The following is a 25,460-nucleotide window of genomic DNA, read 5'->3' as shown; positions in this document are numbered from 1 at the left end:
GTTTTACATTTCATACAGCTACCCAACTTTTTTGTACCTGGTATACTGCCATTCAGTTCTAACACAGTAGCAACTACAGGAACAACAACTTAAATGTATTCTTGAAGTCAGATAATGTTTAAATGATCATTTTGTAAATATGGTGGCTAGCTATAGTGAAGCAGGTTTACTGTATTACTTCTGACATTCTTAAGATGAAACTATTGATCAATAACTGCAGATCATTCTGAAGCATATAGTATTTAATGTAAAGTAGAGCAGGTGGAATCGGATTTGGACAAAATTGTACAAAAATTCTTAATCACTAACAACGTTTGTACAGTAATGTTATGCATAGAATGTTTAACTCTTGTGTTGTCTTAGGGGTCAAAAATGATCCGCCACTATGTTTAACAACAGAGAAAACCCCCTTTTATGATCTTTTTACAACTGGAAACTTCATGACTTTTCCTAGAATGACCCCAACATTAGAAAAAGTAAAACATTGCCTTTGTTCATATTTCCATGAAAGCTGTACACCAACAGGATACAAATCTTGTTTTAGGGGTCATTCATACCACAAAAACCTTAAAAACCATGCATGCATGTGGACACGTACTCACGCATGCTTGCAAAAATATTATGTTTACACCTATGAAGTACCTTTAGCAATAAAAATATGAAAAAATAAACACTTTAAGTAAAACACAAAACCAAAAATGTATGCTGTAATAGAGTAGATTCCACTGATTTAATCCAGTTGCTCTGCACTGTAAAGAGGGAAAACATCAATATATATACATAAGTTTGTGATGAGTGACAGGTTGTTTCTTCATTCAAAATAGATTTGGGTTTTTAAATTCCATCAAGCTGCTTTATTTAAGGGGTTTAGTGAACCCTTAGGACAAGTGGTGCATACAGAAAGTGAAGTCAACACAAGGGTTGATTAGCTGTCCATAATGCCACAGCAGATGACAGTCAGTGGCCTCTTTTGTTAGCTTGATAAATAACCTGATAATCACCTTTTCCACATTAAAACACAAAAACAAAAGTCTTCAGTCCCATGACAATAACAGTGGAAGTGGTCCATGAGGTGTACAATGACACACTTGGAAGTTTCCTGTCTATCCTTAATGATTGAATGGTAAGAGATGTGAATCACTCATATCTGTGGTGGTACTGCAGCTAATGGTTGTGGAGGTGGTTACAGGCCATGCTGCTCTCACGCTCTCTTGAGCTCTCTGGTGATTTTCCCTGCACGCCTCCGAAGCTAATGGCTATGAGTAAGGTCACACAGAGGGGGGCAGACATCACAGTCCCAGGGGGTGGCACCCACACTTATACTTTTTTGTATTAACTATTTGATCATAATTATAAAAAGTAATCTGCATCATAAATGCTGCTCTAACACATTCTACATACTCCTTATGACCTGAAGTAAAATATTCATATTTTAATGCAGATCTGTATTTTAATATTGTGTTCCAGTGGTGGATGATGTATTCAGATCCCTTACTTAAATAAAAGTACTAATACCACACTGTGAAATTACTTTACTACAAGTAAAAGTCCTGCATTCAAAACTTATTTAAGTAAAAGTACAAAAGTACAAGCAAGAAAATGTACTTAAAGTATCAAAAGTAAAAGTACTTATTTACTTCATATTCCAAATATATTATTGTAGAGCTCATTTTAACTTCTTAATATACTGTTATGAGATTCAATTTTAAGAAAATGTCTAATCTCTTTAAATGTATGCATTTTTTTAATGTTAAATCTTGACCTGAAAAGTAACTTGTCAGTTATGCAGAATGGCCCCACTCAGATTGTCCAAATATATTATTGTATTATTATTTTTGATGCACTTATGTAAGCTTTAATTTACTGTTTTCAAGGTAGGGTTAATTTTAACTACTTAATATACTTTTATGTGGTTTAATTAATAAAAATGCGTAATAATTTAAAATGTCATGTTTTTTATGTACAATCTTAACCTGAAGTATAAAGTTATATTATTTATTGATGCTTTTATGTAAGAAGTGTTTTAATTTTGTAAAGACAGGGCTCATTTAACAACTTATTATACTGTTTTAAGATTGAATTAAAAAAGTCTAATCACTTTAAATGCATCACGTTTTTATGTTAAATCTCGACCTGAAAAGTAATAATAAGTCAGCTAAATGTAGTGGAGTAAAAAGTACAATATTTACCTAAAAATGTAGTGGAGTAAAAGTAAAAAGTTATATAACATGGAAATACCAAAGTAAAGTACAAATCAATCAAAATTGTACTTAAGTACAGAACTTAAGTAAATGTACTTAGTTACCCTCCACCACTGATGTGTTCCCATACATGACAATTATAAAGAACGACCCTGTAGAACTAACATCTGTGTACTGGGAGACAAATGTTGACAGTAGCTGCCCCTGTGGCTTCTGAATGTATGAAGGATAAGAGGACGATAACTCAGCCTTCTCAGTCCCACAGTGATTTATGCCACACTTGAAACCAGGTCGGACCAGTTATAAATACCGAGATGTTTGTTAAGATATCCAGAACTAATCCAGCTAAGAAAAGTGTGGAGTCTGAACTCCTAATCACTCCATCTTTCCTCAGACTGTGACCTCATCTCCCTGGAGGAGGGGGGTGGCTGGAGAAAAGAGGAAAAGCAGGGGGGAGGGAAAGAGAAGATATGTTGACAGAGATTAGGAATGTATTTCTTTCCTTTTGTATGATTCAAGCTTGTTTTCTAAGAAACCCTTATGGTACATTAAGGACATAAAGTGTAGACTGATAGCATGATCTACAGATCCATGTCAAGCATAAACAGACACAAAGACACAACTATCATGAGAGAATAAAGGTCAATGCATGACTAAACATATGAATGCTTTTGGATAAATCGTGTTGGCCTTTCCCCTTCTTACAAAGATGAATATGTCTAATGACTCAACGTTTAACCCTTGCTTCCTCTTTTTTCTCCATTTCTGCCATTGTGGGTCCAAACCCATCGCCTTGATATAAAAATGATTGTGTTCTGTGTGATGTGAGCGTCCTCACCAACTCATAAAAAAACATATTGAAGTTTTACTACCAGGAAGTTTCATTAGAACCTCAGAGAATGTGGTTAAACCCGGGGATGAAAACCAGGGAAGTTCCATGATAGCAGAGTTCATGCTTGATGGATTTTACATATAAACTGAATGGACAGAAAGAAAATGCTACACTGTAAAAAACAAAACAAAAAAAAAACCCTGTTGTTTTTACGGTAAAAAAACAGCAGCTGTGGTTGGTTTTAATATTATGGTAAAAATATATTAGCACTGTTGATTTCACGTTTAAGATTGCCATTTTATTCCATATTTTACTGCAAAAAATAAAGTTCTTCCATCAAAAGAAACGTTGTTTTGCCATATAATTGACAAGAAAATCCTTTATAAATGCTGCATAAATTAAAGATTTTACCATTAAATATTACAGTATATTTTTGTTAGAGATATGGTGTCTAGTACATTTAACAGTGAGAAAAAGTATTTTTTATAAAAAGTAAATGCAAAAATGATGGCTTGTATATATATTACAGTATATTTTTGCTACAAACACGTTGCCAGTGTATTTTACAGTGGAGTAATGCATTTTAGTAGTAGGCAGCTTTGAACCTGTTTGCTTTTCCACAGGCCCTTGAGCCACGTCATTACGTCACGGTTAACGTCCTACATGTCTCTACAACACATCTGTGCTGCTCATCTTGATCACTATGGACGCCAAATACATTCTTATTAATTATTGTAAGCTAACGTTAGCACGCCAGCTTAACAATCACATTGCAGTTAAACAAATCAAATAAATAAATGATACACGGTTTAATTGGTCTCTCTCAACGGCACTAAGTTGGTCTTGTTGGTCTGGTAGCCCCGCCCCCAGCCTGTGACATCGCGGTTCGCGGTTCGAGACCAGCAAAGAGTTGGTGCCGCTGTTGAAGCAGGTTTCCTGGCCCTGGTTGAAAAGCCCTGTATGTGACATGATGATTTTTTAAATTAAAGTACATGATGATTGCCTCAACAACTTTAGAAACAATAGAGTTCAGGATTATACGATCCAAATTTTGACAAGAAAGAAACAGCTATAGGATCAACTTTGATAAATTGCATGGCACTGCATACTAGGTCTCTTAGGGCGGTGATTATCAACATTTTAGAGATGTGATTCTGCAGAATAATCAGGCTGGTTTTCTACCAAACTAACATTTTCTTAATGGGTAATTTCCCCCACAACCATCTGGTGACCCCCGGAAATGATCTTGCAACCTCCTTGGGGGTCCTGACCCCCATGTTGAGAACCACTGTTTGGAAACTTCCTCGCAGAAACCTAATATTTTACTACAGCAGACACAATACTAAATGTGGTTAAAGTAGCTAAATGGAATAGACATACAGATAAGGGTATAGTTTGTTAAACTTGGAGAACATCAAAGATGCAGTGAGTGGGTCAAATAGAGGAATGCAGGACTTTTTAAAATGGGAAGCCTGGAAAAGAATAGTGTAAGATGAGAAGAGCGAGCCAGCGGAGACTGCACTGGGATTTTGCAATAATGTGAGGAATGGCCAATTATTCAGTGCAAGGACACTTCATGATGCTAAACCACAGTGAGCCAGAGAGAGAGAGAGAGGAAAGAGACAGGATTAGACCGGACAGCACCAAAAGAGTAACTTTTTAAGAAGATTTGGAGAAGACAGGGGCTTAGAAAGAAAAAGTTGGACAAAAACGCACAGCAGCTGTACGGAGACCTTGCAGCTGTGACCTCTTTCCTCTTTCTCAGAGTGATCAGCCTGTGTTGTGTAATGCAATCAAAGTTACAGTACGATTTACACACTTCAGCAAAAAACTAGCTCTGCCCAAATTTCTCAACTCTACTTTCACTCGCGTCACATTTGTTTTTCACCCACTACTCCCAGGATTATTCATCTCTGTCTATCAGACTGAAACATTCTCCAAACACTTACCCTTTACTTTCATTTTTCTTGTTCTTAAACTTTCTGCTTTACAACTTAATTTCTCCCTTTTTCAGATTTCTTTCATGCACTCCCCACTTTCCTCTCATTTTCTCCTCCCAGCTCAGGATATTTCCAAACATCCAAACCAAGGCCATATCTTATCTAATCTGTTCCGGTGTCTGCAAACTTTCTGATAAATCCCAGTTGAGAAGTTCACTGGAGACAAAATACATAAAACTTTAACATTATTTTTAAAAATCATACACTGAATGTCCTGTACAGCAAGACGCTTCTACATCCTCTACATAAGGCCTTTCACGGTCTGAGGTTTAATGCAGATAAGCCCAGTACAGTGTCCGCTTTTGTCCCTGTCTCCAACCAAGTTGCATGCTGGAAATGAATGTCACAGTTTTCATTGTGACCATCCTGCGTGATTCGCTTTTAATAGCAAATTACCACTTAAAACCAGCCTTTATTACCATAAGAATGTTGTATATTTAAATGTGGAGCCACAGCGGGCGGTTAGCTTACACAATAACCAGATAATGGCTTTAAACTGAGATTTCCGGCTTCATCAACATTCATTCCAGCATCCCAGTAGCAGAAGTGGTTTAGAGATGGCAACCACAGGGAAATTATTTCACTTTGGTCGTAGCGTGAGGGGGTGAAAGACAAAAACCTTTCTAAATAAATGACGATGAAAAGGCTACTTTACCTTGCTTTTGGACAAATGTATGATGTCAAAGTCTGACATTCTTGAGGAGGGAAAAATCAGAGAGCACGACAAGAAGCCACCACCCAGTTAAAGTATTACATCTAGTGGTTTGTTGGTAATGAAACATAATTTTAATTACATAAGATGGATATAAATATTATGACTTATGTCATTATTAGAGCAATGGCAAATATTGTTTTCCTCTCCTCGGTGCTAAGGCCTGAAGTTTATTGTCCCCCTGCGGTACAAATTTTGCAATTTTCTGTTGTCACGAGTTTAAAGTTCAAGTTCAACACAGAAACATAACACTGTCAATGCCTCCGTGGATAATGAGAAAAGCACTCAAGGTGTAAAATTGCTGTCAGTAATTTATCAGATGACCTTTTCACCTCTTCACCTTTACGTGACATCAACTTCCAACAAACATGTCCATATATAGATGAGTGTTTTCTGAAGGCTTGGGGGGGAGGAGGTGGACTATCACAGGAAGATTAGGTGAATATTGAGACAGATAGACAAGCAGTTTACACTGTTAGTCTGTAACTGAAAACATATGCAGAGCCTCTCAGCTCAGATGTGATGTGATGTTGAGCTGAAAACACAGTAAAACATGAACAATGCTTCAGTCAGGATGACCTGAACGAACGTCCTTTCAAATAAAATGACTCAGAGAGGTTCATACTGACAGGAATACATGAGTTTTAGCAGTTCTCTCTGTTTAAAAAAAAAAAAGAAAACCCACAGACAATATGTGTCACAGTATGTTCACATGCCAGCCAACAGATTTCCCATGCATGGGACAAAATGCAACAGATGGGTGCATCAAAATAACTTCCCTCATAATGGATCACTGTGTGGAGGAAATGCTCAGTATAAAACAGGGTTAGCATAAATGTCACGGTAGACTGAAACGATGCCAACACGACATCTGTCTAACACCTCGACAATGTTTCTACACTCCTTAGATTTCCTGACACACATAAGATAACCCACATGGCCTCGGATCAAGATCCTGAACCTCCTTTTCACCACTTCTTGATTGGCTTGAGTTGCCAGCTGCCTGGAGATTAATCTGTGTTGCTGCTCCAACAGTTGAGCTCATGACATCGCAGAGGAAATAATGACACCCAGAGTGTGGTTTTTCACTTTTGTGATGGATAGATCGCCCTGAAGGCAAAGTGTCAATGCCAACATAGTGGGTTGCCATAATATTTCGTTTTCAGTTTTTATTTGACTGTATTGAGTTGTCTGCATCATCATTATATTGGACATTCATTCCAAAACTTGGCCAAGGGAGTCCCAAAACATCCGTTTCTAAGCCAGGAACACAACATGCATGACTGTTTCAACCTCAGAATTGTCTAGAATTGACTAAAGACATGGCAGGAAGTTTGCAGTCATAGTGAAGAAAACCTATGAGTGACTAGGCAAATACAGGCATTCCTGTATGTTTCCATTCACAAAGTGGTCACTGTTTGCAATATTTACAACAGAAAATAAAACCAGACCTAACTATTGATCAAAATCAAGCACAAATGCCACCAAAAACGGATACACTTTGAATGAATCCAAGGCTTTTCTCACTAAGTGGAACAAACAAAGCAATCACTTGCAGGAAAGATGAAAAGCTCTCCTCTCTTGACTGAAACTGGACAAACAGACTTAAATTGAGCCGATGACAATGAATCCAGCATGCACAGGAGAAAAGAATCAACTGATAAGGAAGGACAGAGATGCAGCCAGAGAGAAAAGAAAACCAAGAGTGAAAAAAATAAAATTGATCTCTTGACTTGCACATTACAGAGCTTGGCATGCATCACAGAGGAATCATTCCAATAAAACTCCTGGACATATAAACACTTTCCAGACATTGAAACTTTAGGCTACTGGAGACTTTCCAGACGCTGACGCCATTGACCTAATTCCTGCAGATCACTACCCGGACTGTGTAAAACCTATAGGCCAATATACTGCACAGCATCAAGGTCCTTGTATGATTGAGCTGCTTAGATAACATGACCCAGTAAAAAAGCAACGCTCGATGACGATATCACACAGCACTGAAGACACAGACCTCTAGACTTCTGACAGTAGATATGATGTGTAAAACGAAGCAGAACAGACTTTCCTTATAGTGAAAGAGATTTACACAGTCTTGTGTTCACATGTGGTGAATTATCATGTGGGACAGGGGGGTGTTCTTACAGTGTGTTCTTACAGCTGTAAACAGAGAAACATGAAGTATCTGGTTAAAATAAAATATAATAAGTCTGGCTCTACATGCATAAACACATGGTTTCCTACTTTCAAACACACCTGGGACTGTTCAGACACAATTCTGGCAGATGGTTATAGACAACAGTAAAATTATAGAAGGTTTGAGTAGTTTACTGAATGATGGTGGTGTTTTTTTTCTCTTTGGATGACATTTCGAGAGAGAAAGAGAGAGAGAGAGAGCAGAGAATAATAGAGCTTTAACATATGCAGCCACGGTTCTACATTTTAACCAGGTGGGGTAATAAAAATCTCCTAATGGGGCTTTGCCTCGCCTTTATGATTTCAGTGTTTTTTCAATTCAATGTTTATTTACCTCAGTGTTGCAGGTTGCATGGAGACACCCATGGTATTTTTAAATTATCATTCTCTCTTACCTCATAGCTTGAAAATACTAAGAGGAAGAATTATGATCTGGGGTTTGAAACCATCTTTGTTTCGTAAAAAGTTTGCCTCATTTCTTCTTCTTCTACGTGCTGCGTGGGTAGTCGGTCTCTTTGTTGGACCTCCCTCCTCCGGCTGAAGGCCATGCCCAGATAAATCACTCCCACAGCCTGGTAACCTGCACAGTGGGGCCGCAGACCGGAGAGGAGCGGACTGATCCGGGAGGGTTGTTGCGCGGCTGAGAAAATAAAAAGAGTTGCACTGGAACCGACTTCTCTCCGTCCCTGGTGAAATAAAATTTGCACAAGGAGCACCTGTAACCAAAATAATAAGCGAGATTGAAACAATGTCCGGCGGCACCATAGCAAGGGTGCTGGTTGCGCTCTGCATCGGGAGCGCGGTGAACTGCATGCCCAAAGGGACGCACAGGAGTCGGCGACAGCCGCAGCAGCATCAGGTCTCCTCAGTCTCTCAGGGTAAGTTTCTCACATGAATTATTAGTCGCAAGAGGAGTGTAGTGTAGCAGTAAGGTCACTTAAGGGAGTGAGTTTTGGGGGAATTATAAAATTGCAGTTCATTCAGATAATATATGTTTGTCGATTTGGGCATCTTTGCAACTGAAACGATTGGGAACCCCATATGTGAGGCAATTCCTTGTGTATTGGGTTAATTAAAGCCATAAAAAAAATCTCTGATGTTGGAGTCACTGGATTAACCTCGAGTTCATCCCTATGTGGATGTTATCAAAGCTTTAGAGAGAGAGAGAGAGAGAGAGAAAAGAAATAAAAACTTTTTGCATCAATATCTAAAGTTGGAAAGGAGACAAAAAGAGATGTTTTTGGCATGTGAAGTCATGAGATGTGAACAAAGAACAAGCCTGGTGGGGGGAGAGAGAGTAAAGGTGGATAATTCTCCACTCTGTGCAACTGATTTATTACTCAGCCCTGGGGGCCTTTGAAGTCAACTTAACACATCCAGGGTCAATTTCACAGACATGGGTGGAGTCTTGTCCCACAATAAAATGTTTATTCCTGAATAAGGTTTGCTTATTTTGGTATAAAAGAATCTTTTGTCTGTAAACCAAAAATGCTGGTGTGTGTGTGTGTGTGTGTGTGTGTGTGTGTGTGTGTTTTGTAGTCAAAGTCAGGGTTAGAACATTTTCCAGTGGCTTCATTTATCTTTCCACTTTGCAAAAAGGACATGGTAAGCAGGTACAGTGTTGTGTGTGTGTGAGGGTGGAGTGTTTTTTCTATCTCTCACATTTTCCCTACACTGTATGTGTTTTAGTGTAGGAGCAAAGGGAGTGGTGTGTTTTATTTGACCCCCTGCTGCCTGATTATAGCTTGTACCAAAGCCTCATCAGCTGTACTTTCTCTGTTCTCTTTTTTTCCTGCTGTCAGATGGTTGTATGGAGAACGGTCAGTTCTATGGTGTTAATGACCAGTGGGAGCGGCCCTATTTGGGAAGCACTCTGATCTGTACCTGCCATGGAGTTGCTGGCATCAAGTGTAAAAGCAAACCTGAAGGTTAGTTTGTGTGTGATTCCCACATTAACCCATCTTCATTTCCATTATCCTTCAATAAAACACACATACAACACATTTCCATTGTTTTCTCCCTGCAGCAGAGGAAACGTGCTTCGATAAGATCAACCAGCAGTCCTACACTGTGGGAGAAACCTATGAGAGACCCAAGGATGGCATGATCTGGGACTGTACCTGTATTGGATCAGGGAGGGGCAAGATCAGCTGCACCATTGGCAGTAAGTTTATGGTTTTGTGCTTTCTATGGGATCCTGCTGTACAAGGAGTTGCCCTGTTGCCATTTACTGTTCTAACCCCAGACCACACATCCGAACTCATGTGTTTCTGTGTATATCCTGATCTTCCAGACTCATGCCAGTAAACTGGTTAATCTCCATATTCTCCACAGCTGATTAGCAACTGGTGTTGTGCAGCTGTAAGCAGTTAGCCAAGTGGTTAGATAATGGGAGAAATGTCTGAGTGTATGTTTCTTTTTTCCCCCTTTTGCTTTCTCTCTGTGAAAACACACACATGCATATCAATCTTTCTTTCTAAAAGTATCCTTCTTTCCTCCGTCTACCCAGACCGCTGTCATGAGGGCGGGGCTTCATATAAGATAGGAGACACCTGGAGGAGACCCCATGAAACAGGAGGCTACATGTTGGAGTGTGTCTGTCTGGGTAACGGCAAGGGAGAGTGGACCTGCAAACCTGTGGGTGAGTCATTCAGACAGCCAATGACTAACAGATGAATGTATGGACCGAGTGGGAAAAGTGCTTGTTTTGCAAGAAAAAATGGGATCATGGATTTTTATGCAATATTCATTCTTGTGTTTCACATTCGGGAAATGAAAACACTTGATTTTTAGTGTATTTTTTGGTTTAGTTGGGGAAAAAAAGTTTTTAATTGATTTAGTAGCTCATGTTTGTGTGTCTGTTTCCTGCAGCTGAGCGTTGCTATGACAACTCTGCGGGTTCATCCTATGTTGTTGGGGAGACGTGGGAGAAGCCGTACCAGGGATGGATGGTGGTGGACTGCACCTGTCTGGGAGAGGGAAGTGGGCGCATCACATGTACCTCCAGAAGTAAGAAACTCTTTCTTTCTCCTTTTGTATCTGTGTATCTTCTGTCTGTACACATGTTACTCTACTTGTTCAAAAACACACAGGACAAACTGGGTCATTAACAGCCACACAAGCAGAAAATTCAATTAAATACTGCACTTTTGAAAAAGTCACATGTGTCATTACACATCAGCCTAAATCTCATAGAAAACCACAAAGATACTCTCGCCTTACTGGCAGAGCTAAAGCCAAAGTGTATCTTGCGATTTGTTGGAGGATTTTAACAGGCTGTGGAGGAAATGTTTACCAGTTGTGTTTCCAATTAGGACCATTACTTGCGTCCTTAATTATGCTGGCTGATGTAACAGTTGAAAATGAATGTTATTCCCTGATGGCTTGTAGTCGCATGCAAGACTTCAGGGTGGCCTTTTGCAGCGGAGGTTATCAATAATATGTTATAAAGCATTCGCTCAACAAGTATGCAACAAAGTCCCAAGGCACAAACATGGAAACAGCTGTTGGCCAGGAGGAATCACTCTCTACAGAATCACTGCAGAGTTTTCAACATGCACTCTGCACATTTACATAAAAGTTTCCCATCCAAAAGTGCCACATTCCTGTCTGTCATGTCCTTTCCATCTATTTTTAATGAGTTCCTCTCACTTACTTCTCTTCTAGATCGCTGTAATGACCAGGATACTCTGACCTCCTACCGTATTGGAGACACCTGGACCAAGACAGATGCCAGAGGCCACTTGCTCCAGTGTCTGTGCACAGGGAACGGCCGAGGGGAATGGAAGTGTGAGCGACATGCTTCACTTCACACCACTGGTCTGGGTGAGGAATGATAATATCCCTGTCTGTTTTTTCTTCTTCTCTCCTGCTCTCTGTGCAGAGAGAAGAATGTATACCAGAGACAGATGCTGTAAAGAGGGAGAGATAAAAAGTGCCAAGTGTTGAAGTGAGAAAGACGTGTCTTGTAACTCATGACCATGACCTCATGTGAAAGAGAGATGGGGAACGGGGAAATGAAGAGGGTGGGATGAAACATAGAAGAGTTAGTGGGAGAAATGTGCTTGAAGTGGTTTGAAGTGATTATTGGGTGTGATACAGAACCATATGGTCGTCATGAGTCAGGGATAGTAAATAAACGTATGTCAGGACAGTCCGGCCGAGGACGTTGTCTCTCGACTCCAACTCCAGTCTTACATATTAAGTTGCTGATCAAACAATGATTGGTGTAAGCAATGATTGGTGCATTGAAGAGAAAGTCTTGGTCTGACCCTCAATTATCCTCAGACTGATAGTCAATGGATTCCAAGATTGCTTTATAGGTAACTTTTAATTTGCAGTTTTTATGTGATGTTTTTGCTGCCACTGACCTGGATCCAATGTGACTTTCCAGGCACTGGCTCCCGTGTGGTCACTAACATCCAGCCTGCGGTTTACCAACCTGCCACCGTGCCTGAGCTTCCTCAGGACGGACCCTGTCGGACAGATTCAGGACTTTCGTACTTCATCGGCCAACGCTGGATGAAGACCCAGGGAACCAAGCAGATGATCTGTACCTGTCTGGGCAACGGAATCAGCTGTGAACAGTGGGGTAAGATTCACAGTATTCACCATAAGTAGCAATAATCTATAGGAATGTTCACTACTGCTATGCAACCCAACAATTGAATGAGCTCTGGGTCATATTTGCATGTTGTCATATGTTTTGTCATAGTTAATGCATTTGTTTGTGTTTCTGTTTTCACACAGATGGACCAGCTCCAGTGTATGGTGGCAACTCCGGAGGTCAGCCCTGTGTGTTTCCCTTTGTCTACAAGGGAAAGACCTACCACTCTTGTATCTCTGAAGGAGCACACAGTGATGGACAGCTCTGGTGTTCCACCTCCTCCGACTTTGAGACAGACAAGAAGTATTCTTTCTGTACAGAAAAGAATGGTGAGAAATGTGTTGAAAATTATCAAAAGACAGCAAAAATGTAGGAATTTCTAAATTAAATTGGTAGCTGACATGGGGTAAACAATACAAACAACAAAAAACTTTTTTTAGAAAGTTAGAAAAAAGTTTAGAAATTTAGAAGAGTGCTGGAGAATTTACTCAGCTGCAGTTGATTAATGCTACACTTGGCTTGTTAATATGCTTTACATGTATGGCTGTTCTTTAAATAATATCAATTTGACATTTGAAGAATGACAGTGGACTGTCTTTTCTTTTGAGAAAGACCAACAGTGTTGAGTCTTTTTCTTGAAAAATGATTTAGTTAATCTCCTTAGACATGTAATGCTAGCTAATGTTAGCACCCGGCATGGGGGAAAAAAGGCAGCTAGCCTAGCAGGGTAACGTTAATATAGCATGTTAATAAACATTTTAATGGAGGGTGCAACTACTTTCCAGTTTTGACCAGCTGTCTGTTAAACATAAAACAATTTTAAGGAGAAGACTGTAAAGGTCTGAATTGAGACCTAGTATTTTGACGGTTGGGGGGAAAAAAGCTTGTCTTGTCAGTTTGTAAGGCTAACCTTAGCTTAAACAATGATTCAAAAAATGGGGGAAGACGATTATTTTGTAGCTACCTTCCTTATTGTATAGTATATAAGACCATAGAACTCTAACACCGAAGAAATTCAAGTGTGTCATTTCACTTCAGTTTTTCTGAACTGTTAAGACAGAAAACCCTGATATTTACAAAGTTATTCATGCATGAGAGGATGTTTCTTGATGAAAAATAACATTTGTCGGCTTGTAATTCTATGAAACTGATTTATTTTAGAGATTTAATAATGGTGGGTCATTTTTGACCCTTAGGACAAGGCGAGTATGCAGAATGTTAAGACTACACAAAGGTTAAATTAACCCTGCCCTCAACAAGCAACTGCATCATATCTGAAGCTTGTGGTTGTGAATAGTATAAACTGTGAACAATATACATTGAACCATTAAAACAAGAGTTGTATTGGGGTTTGATTATTGATAAGTTATAGTGATACCAATGAATATGGTTGTGTTTTTAATTCAACAGTAATGGTGGCAACACGAGGCGGTAACTCTAACGGTGCTCTGTGCCAGTTCCCCTACCTCTACAATGGCCGAAACTACACTGACTGTACTGCAGATGGACGTAGAGACGGCATGAAGTGGTGCGGCACCACAGCAGACTATGATACAGAACAGCGTTTTGGCTTCTGTCCTATGGCTGGTAAGTGTTTGTGTGTGTGAGTGTGTTTGTGTGATGGAGAGAGAGAAAAGGAAGGGGACAGAGGGACTCCAAATGTTGGCCCTGGAGGTGTTGGTGCTGTTTGAAGTTGTGTACTGAAAGCAGATTTAGGTCCACGCTACATAAAAGTTAACAATGAAATTTAAATTAAATTTAGAAAACAAACAGGGGAACTTTTGAAACTCATTTTCTGACACATCAGTTTCCAAATATTTGCCTGCATGCAAGTAAAGTTTGCTAGACATGGGGGCCCTAATTTGATTAGCATGGCTAATTGCGTTGTCCCTCCCAGTCTTGAGTGAAATGTAACTCCACCAATAACATAGCCATTGTATTTAAACCATTCTTTTACAATGAAAAGATTAGATGTGTAATCTTATTTCATTTACATAAAGGCTATTATCAGGGTGATTTTGAAAACGAGACAGAGCTGGTGGCGCAGACAAAATCTAATTTACAGTTCTTACACCTTTTTATTTACAGTGCATCCAAATTCACATTAAAGTCACTGACTTGTAAAGAACCATGTTGTTGTGTTGTTTAGGTGTCAATTAGGTCTCCATGGGTAACAACAGAGGCTGAAGCCAGTGAAACACTAGGGGGTCATTGACACTGCACTAATGTCTGTGAAGGAGTAATGAAATGGTAATGATGAGACCAACATGCCATTAAACAAAGATGTCTTTAAAGGGGGAGCCAAGTTAACTAATGTCTTTTTTTAACCAAATTGTTTGAATTGACTGTGTGTATTCAGATCAGATGGAGCAGACCATAGTCTGCAGCAGGCTGTAAAATGATGGTACACAGTGAAAACATCTCACTATCTAAGATAAAGTAATCTTTAAATTCTGGAAAGAAAAATGAGGCACTGGATTTATTTTATCTCACAAAACATAGATTTTGTAGTTGCAGTGTGGCAAGAAAGATAAGCTTATCTATCTAAAACTTGAAACTCTTTTCAGCCATGTGCAAAAGTTTAGAATTATAATCCTTGTGCTAGCTTAATGGACTGGACATAATGGATTTATGTTGGGGTTTTTTTTAAGGCTTTGATCTTCTTCAAAATTCCTTTTATAATTCATTCCTTTTACTCCAGACCTTTGGGCCGACACCCTGTTGTTAACAACACCCTGTCATGATTTAAAGAGGGACGTTCATGGCCTTTAGCCGGTGTCAGTGTGGGCTGTCCGTGTTAAACTCAGTCCAGCAATCAAAGCAGCAGGAGGTCGTTTATAGTGGCATTAATGACTTCACAGGGATTGTCAAAACAAACATGGTCCTTGAGATGTAAATGGCAGTGTTTAAAGTCTGGAGCCCCTACAGCACCTGTAGTAGTCCTCCGGGAAGATGTTGGATAAGCTAATGTGCTGTCTGCCATGTGTCCTTAGGATGGTTATGCAAACAGCCCCATTTACATCATTAGGTTCATTTTTTTCTCTACCTCATTCATCAGGTAAACTCCAATTCAGCAACTTTTGGTTTTCCCTCTGTATCTCCCAGCAAACTACGAGGTAGTTCTGAATCTATTTTGCCTGGAAGAAATTGTTGTAGCTCCATGGGCTGCTGGCTGCAATGTCCGAACAGCCAGTTAACTTTCAAGTTGCCCTTTGTCAGAGTCATTTAACCCATGGTTCAATTACTATAAGAAAGTGTTGATTTATGTTACAGAGATACATTTAGATGTAGGTTCTGTGGATGTCAAAAAATATTGAAGCAAGTCTAAAGACTTTCCATGTCTGGAGAACAGACTGATTTTAAATTGTGAAAAGCCCCTAATCTCTTTCCAGCTATAAATATCTGGAAATGATGAGCACACGCTATGATCAGAAACCACATATGTTCTTGCACATAAAGTTGTGCTGTTTTGCTTTAACACATGACCAACACAGTTCAGAGAAAAACTGGATTTTATCAATTGACTAAGGCTGGGAGGAATATTAATTTGAACAGCTTCCATACTGTTACACACCTTTTTGAAATAATGATTTAAGACTAAAAATGTGCCATCTGTGACATATTTAAAGAGAAAGATATTTTTGATTTCTTACAATATAAAATTATATACATGACCCCCAGCCTGGCCACTGAATATCTCAAACCACCGCCCAGGGACGAAACTATTACATCCCATGCCCTAAAAATCTCCAGTCCCTGTATTTGTGCCACTATACCAAGTCCAAATGACTCCCAAGTAGTAGATAGTCTGGCTCTGGTCCAGATTCCGCCTGACATAGAAAAATCCAGGCTCAGATCCAAGACAGCAGATCTGCCCTTTATCTCCACCTCCCTACCCTATATGGACAGTTAAACACATATGTACATGGGCAAGCATGCATATCAGTTCTGCCTGCTCCTCTAGCTCTACGGCACCATCGTTAAAGGAATGACAGTCATTTAGTCTGCAACTGGCTCATCTGTTTCAACAATAAATGCTATTTTTTGCAACCATTGTAAACATGAAGGCTTCCTTGTAAGCTCTGCTGCTGTAATCTTCCTGTAATTTAGATACAGGTCAACATTCACATAAGAGTTTAGAATCTACTGCTCATTTTAGTCTGTTTAACAGTCACCAGGCTTGTACTGAGGATACATGGTCCCAAATAAACAGAAGCACTTTCTTTTCCACACACACGCACGCACGCACACACACACACACACACACACACACACACACACACACACACACACACACACACACACACACACACACACACAGATTCAGGTCTGTGCTTGTCATACTTTCACTTTTCTGATGAAACCATTCGCTCTTTTAATCACCAGAGAACATATGGGGAACACACACAGTCATTCATACACAAACGGACAAGAAACAGCTGTTTCTGGCTTTCAATTAAGAAAAAAATCTTCTTCATTTCTATGGACACAGGTGTTCTGTGGTGGTTGTATCCTCTACGGCCTCATGTAATAATTGTAGGCTAGAACCAGTGATCTCCAGGGGGGGATCAGTCATTATTATTATGTCTGTTTTCATCTCCGGTGTGTGTGTTGCTAACCACTTTGTATGATGTATTCACATGTTTGGACGCATGCCTGCACATCTGATTATTTTGTGTTGTGTAGTTTGGTTTGTGTGTATGAGTTTGTTCCAGTCCAAATCAACGTCAGAGTGAATAAAGATCACAACACATTAGTATGCACTTTAGTAACTGGTTTTGTCTTCTGTGTTCCAGCTCATGAAGAAGTGTGTACGACCAGTGAAGGGGTGATGTACCGTATGGGAGACCAGTGGGACAAACAACACGATGTTCTGGGTCACATGATGCGTTGTACCTGCGTCGGCAATGGCAGAGGAGAATGGAGCTGTCTTGCTTACTCCCAGCTGAAAGGTGTGTGTAACAGCCAGAGACAGAAAAGGTTAAACAGAGGAAGAAAAGATGATGTCTCCCTGTGTTGGGTAATAATTAGAGAGGTATATTAGAAAGAGGTGAAAGGTCACAGCTGATATAATTACTCACCTGCTATAAGGTTAAAAGTGAGGCTGCACACCTGCACTTTATGACGCTACAGTTGCACCTGCATCACACACCCATCCATCCACACAGACACACACACACACACATAGTTCACACATAGAGCAGATGTGCAAAAGCAGTAAAGTACAAAGAAAAGTTTAGTTTGGCCTTTTCACCTTCATGTTGGTGCATGTTTTAATATATCTGTTTCTGTTTGTCTGTTGCAGACCAGTGTATTGTGGATAGTCTGACCTATGAGGTGAACCAAACCTTCACCAAACAACATGAAGAGGGTTACACGATGAACTGCACCTGCTTTGGACAAGGGCGTGGTCGCTGGAAGTGTGATGCCATTGGTGTGTTAACATGATTCTAGTTTACATGTTTTGTAGGCTGCTCTATTTAATCTGTGTTCCATCCCTCCCAATTTACTTGCAAACATTCATTTGTTGCACTTGCTCTGATTATTCTGTGCTTCATACTTGGATATGCACCATCAATTTGCAGTGCTTTTTGAAAAATGTAATAAATGTTAATAATTCACAGCTGCAGGCAGTGACATGCAAATAATTATTTTTGAATTGAGCAGCATTAGTACAAGCTCCAGAACTCCAGTCGGTGATTCCTGTTGCATTACTTGGTTTTATCTGATTCTGCCTTCAGATCAGTGCCAGGAACCCGAGACGAGAGCCTTCTATAAGATCGGAGAGTCTTGGGACAAAGTCATCCAAGGAATCATGTACAAGTGCTATTGCTATGGCAACGGCGTTGGAGAGCTCAGCTGCGAGCCCCAGCAGTCCTACCCTGGTAAGATGTTATACTGTATATACATTTGTCGCATTTGCAGTGGCTGTCGGCGCAGCTCTCTGTCTTCTGAACAGACAAAATGCAGTGAAAGGCCATGCACCATATATGACAGTGAAATGCGAGAGACTCTCACACTGAGAGAAATCAAACGAGAGCACATAAACAGTCACATATCAGTTATGGAGTGTGATGTTTCACTGCGGCCGGGGCTCAGTTCTTACACACATAGTTCAGTGGAGTGGAGGAGAGACAGACAGCAGAGAGTTGATGGCAGCTTGTTGTGCATGAAAGCAAAATTAAAACACCTATGCGACAGCTGACAAGAGGATAAGTTCATATCTGGATGGGTATTGTGTCATTATTGCTCAGTAACCGATACAGATCAGTTTAATAATGTCTTGAAATCTTAGGGATTGGATGGGGACATACCTGGTTTTCGGCCATCTGGCCATCAATATTGCAAATTAGACATAAGACTTTATGGCACTGTCCCACCTGGTTGCCTTTTTTTAATGAAAAAAGGTCCTGTCTCTTTGACTCCTGATCGTTTTTATCATTTAAATTAGGGGGCCCCTCTCACCATCTCATTATAGTGTTAGCAATTCATTGAAGCTTTGGTTCTTTTAAAAGGAAAACCAGGCTGATGCCTTTATGAATTCTGGTGTTGTACAAGATAAGGAATAGACCAAATGTTCACAGGGTTCCATCTTCAGTAAGGATGTGTTCTGTAATATGGATGGTAAAATGAGCTAAAGTTTACAAATTGCTCTCCAGCCCCTGCAGTGAAGAATATTTGTTTAAGTCACCTCAAAAGTGAGGCCCTTGACTTTGATGTGAAACAGACAGGGCTGGGAGGGGGTGTGATTTCCTCTTTTACAGATACACCCCCTACTTTAAGCCTTTGTTCTTGCTAGCATGTGGTACATCCCCTGTGCTGTTGCCACAGCTGTACAAAACACCAAAGTGCACGTGTGTGTATACAACCCTAACCCCCTACACACACACACCTACCACTTGTGCACCTTTAAAGCTTATTAAACACTTCAATCTTTTGGATTTTAGCAATCACTCTAAGACATGAGGTTCAATTTAGAGTTTAAGCCCTTACCTGCATCATTTAGAATAAATGCATGCTTCATTACACAACATTATGCAGTCTGTGATGGTTAAGTTACCTCACTCCCGCTGACTTGAAACCAAAATTGGCTAGACAGCATCACTGTATGCCCACTTTTTTCCACAGTTTTGTCTTGACTTGAAGTTCTCTTCTGCATCTGTCTGTTTCCCTTCCCAGGCTTTATTATTTACTTGTTATTCTGCCCCCCTTTTCATTACAACTGACCATTCTTCATCCCAGAATAAAACAATATATAGTTTTTTCCAAATCCTTTCCTATTTCATCTAAATTCTTGGTAAAAAGAAGAAAAAAAAAAGAAAGAAAAGTGATGAGCAATGTGATGGGCTTTTGTAGTATCTATTTGCTGTTACATTTTTTAAATGAATGAGGCTGTGAAGTTATGCTCATGATGAAAAAACTTGAGGTCTTGCGTAAAGGAACATTTGAACAGTTGCTTGCTCTGCAAGGCCTTCGAAGCAGGTTGACGGGAGATACAAAATGTAGGGCACTATTCCTCCGTAAGTGGCTGTAATAGCAACCAGCTGTGAACTTGCCCTGTGTGTGTGTGTGTGTATGTGTGTGAGGGTGTGTGTGTGTGTGTCTAAGCATACAAACTACAGCATGCAAAGATTTAAGGGCAGCAAGAGGCAAATCCAGACTCCCAAGTTAGTTGGCTTACTGGCTAAAACACCATAAAAGGTAAAAATGGAAAGCCCAAGTGAAGGACGTTTTAAGCGTTTTTCACAAGTCTCAGATTTAGCACTACCTTGATAAGATCTTCTAAAAAAAAAATCTTGTTTTCTTTTCTGCCGTCTGCGTTTATGTCTCCTTGTCTGGAGTGTAATTTAATCTTTAATCTTTTGGGGCAGTTCTTATTGTTAGGATGAACATTACTTCCCTTTACTGTGCCTTCCTTATCACCACGTTAATGTGCAGCTGTCTGAAGTGTGCAACGTTTTTCATTTGCGTCCCACATCTGATTCTACGTAACCCTTACCCTCGCCAGTGGCCTGTGGGTCTGTGGGTCTGTAATAGGCAGTAATTGGTCCCAGATTGTTTTTGAGGTTTGTGTATCTGCAAGCAACTTCTGGTTAACCGAGCCACTTGCTCAGAAACTTTGATTACAGGTCTGCTATTTGGAAAAGTGGTTAGAAAACCTCAGTTCTTTATAGAAGCTACCAGTTTCTATCAGCACAGCTTATGTCAGAAGTCTGCTTGCCACATGACTTCTGTTTACATTAACGATGACTTGATACCCTTTGTTCATTTCCGAAACCAGTAAAGACAGTTCAATTTTGAGCTTCTGCTGATAAAGTTTTTCTTTCTCTGTAAAGCCCTTTTGGTAACACTTTATGGTGGAGGAATGATGTCATCTTCATCCATGTTGCCATGGTGATCCTTGTCGTTGTCCTCCAAAGTAAATACTTTTGGTTGAGCTTTGATCAAATAGAGGATAGATGAGACAAAAATCAGATTGTTATGAAGATATATCACACATTTCATTACAATTTCATGACATTTTGCAGATACAAGTTGTTCCCAAATCACTCATATGATTTGTTCCTTCCCATGATTTGCTCACGCAAGAAATTGCGATCTTGCTCAAGATCCTTTATTATTTTTTCTTATCATTGGATCCTGGCTTCTAGAAACTCCACTTTGGAGATTGATCCTTAAAAACAAAAATGAGACCAGGATACAAAAAAGATTATGATTCGATAGTATTGAGTGAATCAGTGATTCAACAAATGAGGTACTTGTACTTGTGCTGTCTTTTTTATTCTACCACTGAATGAGAGGGAACCAAAGATAGATCCGTTTTGTTCAAAGGTGTAACCCATCACTTGTTCATTGCAGTTATTATGTTCTATAAAATATTAACTAAGTGTAAAAGGGAGGCACATTTAGATAAGGGAACATGTTCAACTACCAGTGAATTAGTAATGATCAAGATATCACTTCAGTATGGGGAACATATTCTAAGTAACAAAGACTTAATTTTGCGTTATTTGGACTTTATTAACACTTGTAGTTTTGTTTTTTGTTCTGTAAGAACAGACCATATTCATTAAGTGGTATTAAGGGAGAATAACTATTGTTGTGGGACTACCACCTTATAAACTCCATACAAAGTAAAGAATATTAAGATCACAACTCATATACAACAACTTCCTTCCTTACTACTAATAAGCAATAATTCTGAGGTATTGAGGGAAAACTCTTAGTTAATGGCTTACTGGTTGTATAATAAGGCTCATGCAGAATAAGGCATTAATAAGTACATCATAATGACTAATTAAATGCCGATATGTTCCGCGTAATGTGATTCCCTTGATGACATCTAGTTTTGACCGCCACAATAATTTTGCAATACAGAAACCAAATTTACCCAGTGTGCTGTCAGTGCAGTAATGACACAATACACTTGTTAGCTACTGTTATCTACCAAACTTCCAACTGCACAGAAATCCAACAACATACAATAATGAACCCAGGACTGTTTAATGTTGTTTGACAGCATGAACCACGACTGGAGGTGTTCATTTAAGCAATGAATCCCAACTTTCTAGGCCCAAAAGGGGCTTTCCAGCTAAATAAAGTCTGTGATGTTTAGTTATCAGCTTGGCTTCCTTGTTTTCTCACAGATGTTTGTCTGGATATTGTCTGGAGTTGCCCTTTGACACATGTAGTACACAACAAGAAAACAACTGAGTCTCTTGCTGTTCCTTGATGATTTCTGCATTGGCCCTTACCCGGCAGAAGTTCCTGAAGTCGTTTTTCCACTTAAACTTTTTCGTTGGCGTCTTTGTGCAAATGACCCTTCACCTTCCCCCTCGTATTGTTTGTATTCTTACAGTTTAAAGTCAGTCACATGATAGAAATGTCATCAACATGGCCACTGGCTCACTGTGAATTCTCCAGACAGTGACCTGCTCTATTCACACATGGCATTACACAGTTTGTGCTCAGAAGCTGGCAGGGTATAAATCCTTTTAGTGTACAGTCTGGACACTTGCTTTCTCACATACAAACTCCTCTGGGAAATGAATTGTTAACTTAATAACTTCTCTTGAGTTTCACATTTAACACATGGGTTGTTTTCACAGTGAAATGAGTCTAGTATATTTGCACTTACTCTGTGTAAACTCTCCTTAAACTAATGCTGCTCTTTCACTAATGAACTATGCCTGCAGCAAAATGTCTGTCCAAGAGAGGGAGGGTTAGAAAACACGATGAAATGGAGAAGGTTTAAGAGAAGAGAAAGTAGAGTAAAATGCTTCTCCTCTCCAGCTGTTGAAATCTGGGCTGGAATCTCACAGGGACGTGCTAGTTTTCCCTCACTCTCTGTGTTCTGTTCAGAAAATACTCTTGCACACCAACTGTTGAGCTGGGTTATGTAAAACTGCAGAAATTTATCGTACAAGACACATTATCTCCCCATGTTACTATTTGGGTCTGTTTGCCAAAGTTAATATTTGACTAAGATATTGGATTTTTACAACATTGAAAATGTGCAAAATCTGTGCATAATATCACATTATGATGATATCTTTACAGTGGACAGTCAAACTCTGTTCTGTTTTGTTCTATATAAATGCTCAACCCTCTGCCTTTGCTATTTTTCTCTCTCAGGTGGTAGCCGTCCTGTCCAGGTGATTATAACTGAATCTGCAAACCAACCCAACTCCCACCCAATTCAGTGGAATGCCCCCCAGTCTGCTCACATCACCCAGTACATCCTCAAATGGAGAGTGGTGAGTTTTCTTCTTGAGCTTCACATTTAACAAAGAAACAATTCCTCGTCTTACTGATCTCTCCACTCTTGGATCCTCTATTGACACGCAGCATGTAACACTTGCTCCTTCATCACATTTAACAGAAAAACACTCACACCGCATGGAGAGAGGTGATGATCCCGGGCCATCTCAACTCCTACACCATCTCTGGACTGAAGCCAGGCATCACCTACGAGGGTCAGCTTATCAGCGTGTTGCGGTTTGGACGCCAGGAGATCACACGCTTTGACTTCACCACCAATTATGGATCATGTGAGTTGGTGGAGTTGACTGATCTCAGTGTTGCTGCATTGTTGTTTAATAACAGTATGTATTGATATGATAATCAGCGATAATTATAACAGTAAGTATTGACAGTTTAATTGTCTACTTTTTTCATGCATACTGGTTTAGGCATGTTTTTTTTTGTTTTTTTCAAAATATTTTTATTGTCAATTTTCAGAGTAACAAATAAAATACATACACAAATAATAAAGATAATAATAAAAGGCAAATAAATAAAAACTAGACACAAACTATAACATGTCAAAACAGAGTATACACAATATAATGTCAGAGTCGAATGTCCACTTAAGTGTATCAAATGTCACACGATAATAATAATAATAATAAATAAATAAATAAATAAATAAAATAAAATATAGTTGAATAAATAAACAAGACAAAAAAATAAATAAATAAAAAACTTGACACATACCAAAACAAATTACAAACAAAGAGGCACAATATAATGCCAAAAGTGAGTGTCCACTTGAGTGAGTCAAATATGTCAGACTAGGTACACTTTAGGGGGGTTAACTATATGTTTCAGGTGCTCCAGGATAGGTCTCTATACACCATAGAATCTATGTAGGTTGCCGAATATCTCATATCTCAGTTTTTCAATTCCTACCAACTCCCTTAGCCAGGCTTCGAAGCATGTTTTTTTGTGATAAACCGAAGGATGAGGCTCTGGAAAGATGCTTGCAAGATTATGAAATAGATATCTTCTGTACTCTTTTCTGTTTGGCTACTTAAATTAATTTTTACTTAACCAGGAACTCCTCAATGTAATTTAAAGCTTTTTTTTTCCAGAGTGTCTTGGACAGCGTTGCCAGTTCTGATCTCAGAAGCAGCAAGTAACCAACCGTCTTATTTTCCACCTCTGTCTTTGTCTGTTTTCTCCTGTAGTGGCAACATCACAAGGCGAGACCACCCAGCCACCGCCTGTGGTCGCCCTCTCAGAGTCGGTGACCGAAATTACCTCCAGCAGCTTTGTCGTCTCCTGGGTTTCCGCCTCTGACACAGTTTCTGGTTTTAGAGTAGAGTATGAGCTCAGCGAGCAGGGACAGGAAACTGGACAACCCCTGGTGCTAGGTAAGTGCAGATACACAAAATCAACTGAACTGAACACACATACAAAAATACTGCTAGGTTTTGTATGGATGGTGGCAAACAAATTCCTTATCTATCAGAGAATGGTTGTATTAGATGATATTGTCTTTATTGAGCTGCTTTAAAATGTTTCAATGTATAAAAAACATGTTAAACCAATCGGTTTTTCCCTATCAGACCTTCCCCACACAGCTACCTCAGTGAACATTAATGAGCTTCTCCCTGGGAGGAAGTACACTGTCAACGTCTATGAGGTTACAGACAGCGGACAGGACAACCTCATTCTTACTACTTCACAAACCACTGGTTAGTAGGCCCATACACAAACTTTCTCTTATTTCATATTCACATCTCCCTTTTCTGATGTTTCTTTCCCATTCTCACTAAAAATTCAGCTGCTAGACGGAAATGTTGTTAGGAATCCCAGACCGTTAAGCTGCCTAATGAACACATGCGCCTGTGACTATAAATCACGGGATCCAATAAAAAAACACTGTGGTTGTAATTCCCCCTCTCACACCTCATTTGTCCCACAGCACCTGATGCTCCTGTTGAGCCTGAAGTGGATGAAGTGGGCGAATCTTCTATTGTGATCAGCTGGGACAAACCACTGGCTCCCATCACTGGTATGCTATGACATGTCACAGCCAAATCTATCACCATTCTGTCTCTAATCTGAGCCCCCGCCTATTCCTCTGTGACTGTCATGCAAGCACAATGAACCGTACGGTCTTTTC

The 25,460-nt window shown here is 39.6% G+C and overlaps 1 protein-coding gene across 1 annotated transcript in view; it reads left to right on the top strand.

Moving 5' to 3' along the window:
* The first annotated feature begins 8,615 nt into the window (after positions 1-8,615).
* Positions 8,616-25,460, top strand: part of LOC131979054 (fibronectin-like) — a 37,304-nt gene continuing 20,459 nt past the window's right edge. Inside the window, exons 1-17 of the mRNA XM_059342943.1 lie at positions 8,616-8,822; positions 9,747-9,872; positions 9,971-10,108; positions 10,454-10,585; positions 10,816-10,953; positions 11,611-11,769; positions 12,338-12,535; positions 12,694-12,879; positions 13,961-14,137; positions 17,347-17,502; positions 17,856-17,984; positions 18,292-18,435; positions 23,186-23,307; positions 23,433-23,601; positions 24,520-24,705; positions 24,901-25,029; positions 25,260-25,349. Coding sequence (XP_059198926.1) covers positions 8,693-8,822; positions 9,747-9,872; positions 9,971-10,108; positions 10,454-10,585; positions 10,816-10,953; positions 11,611-11,769; positions 12,338-12,535; positions 12,694-12,879; positions 13,961-14,137; positions 17,347-17,502; positions 17,856-17,984; positions 18,292-18,435; positions 23,186-23,307; positions 23,433-23,601; positions 24,520-24,705; positions 24,901-25,029; positions 25,260-25,349 — 2,509 coding nt within the window. The 5' untranslated portion in view covers positions 8,616-8,692. The remainder of the gene's footprint in view (positions 8,823-9,746; positions 9,873-9,970; positions 10,109-10,453; positions 10,586-10,815; positions 10,954-11,610; positions 11,770-12,337; positions 12,536-12,693; positions 12,880-13,960; positions 14,138-17,346; positions 17,503-17,855; positions 17,985-18,291; positions 18,436-23,185; positions 23,308-23,432; positions 23,602-24,519; positions 24,706-24,900; positions 25,030-25,259; positions 25,350-25,460) is intronic.

The sequence above is a fragment of the Centropristis striata genome, chromosome 10 (assembly GCF_030273125.1).
Source record: "Centropristis striata isolate RG_2023a ecotype Rhode Island chromosome 10, C.striata_1.0, whole genome shotgun sequence".
Taxonomy (NCBI): domain Eukaryota; kingdom Metazoa; phylum Chordata; class Actinopteri; order Perciformes; family Serranidae; genus Centropristis; species Centropristis striata.
The sequence above is the reverse complement of the archived record's forward strand: the minus strand, read 5'-3'. Positions and strand labels throughout refer to the sequence as shown.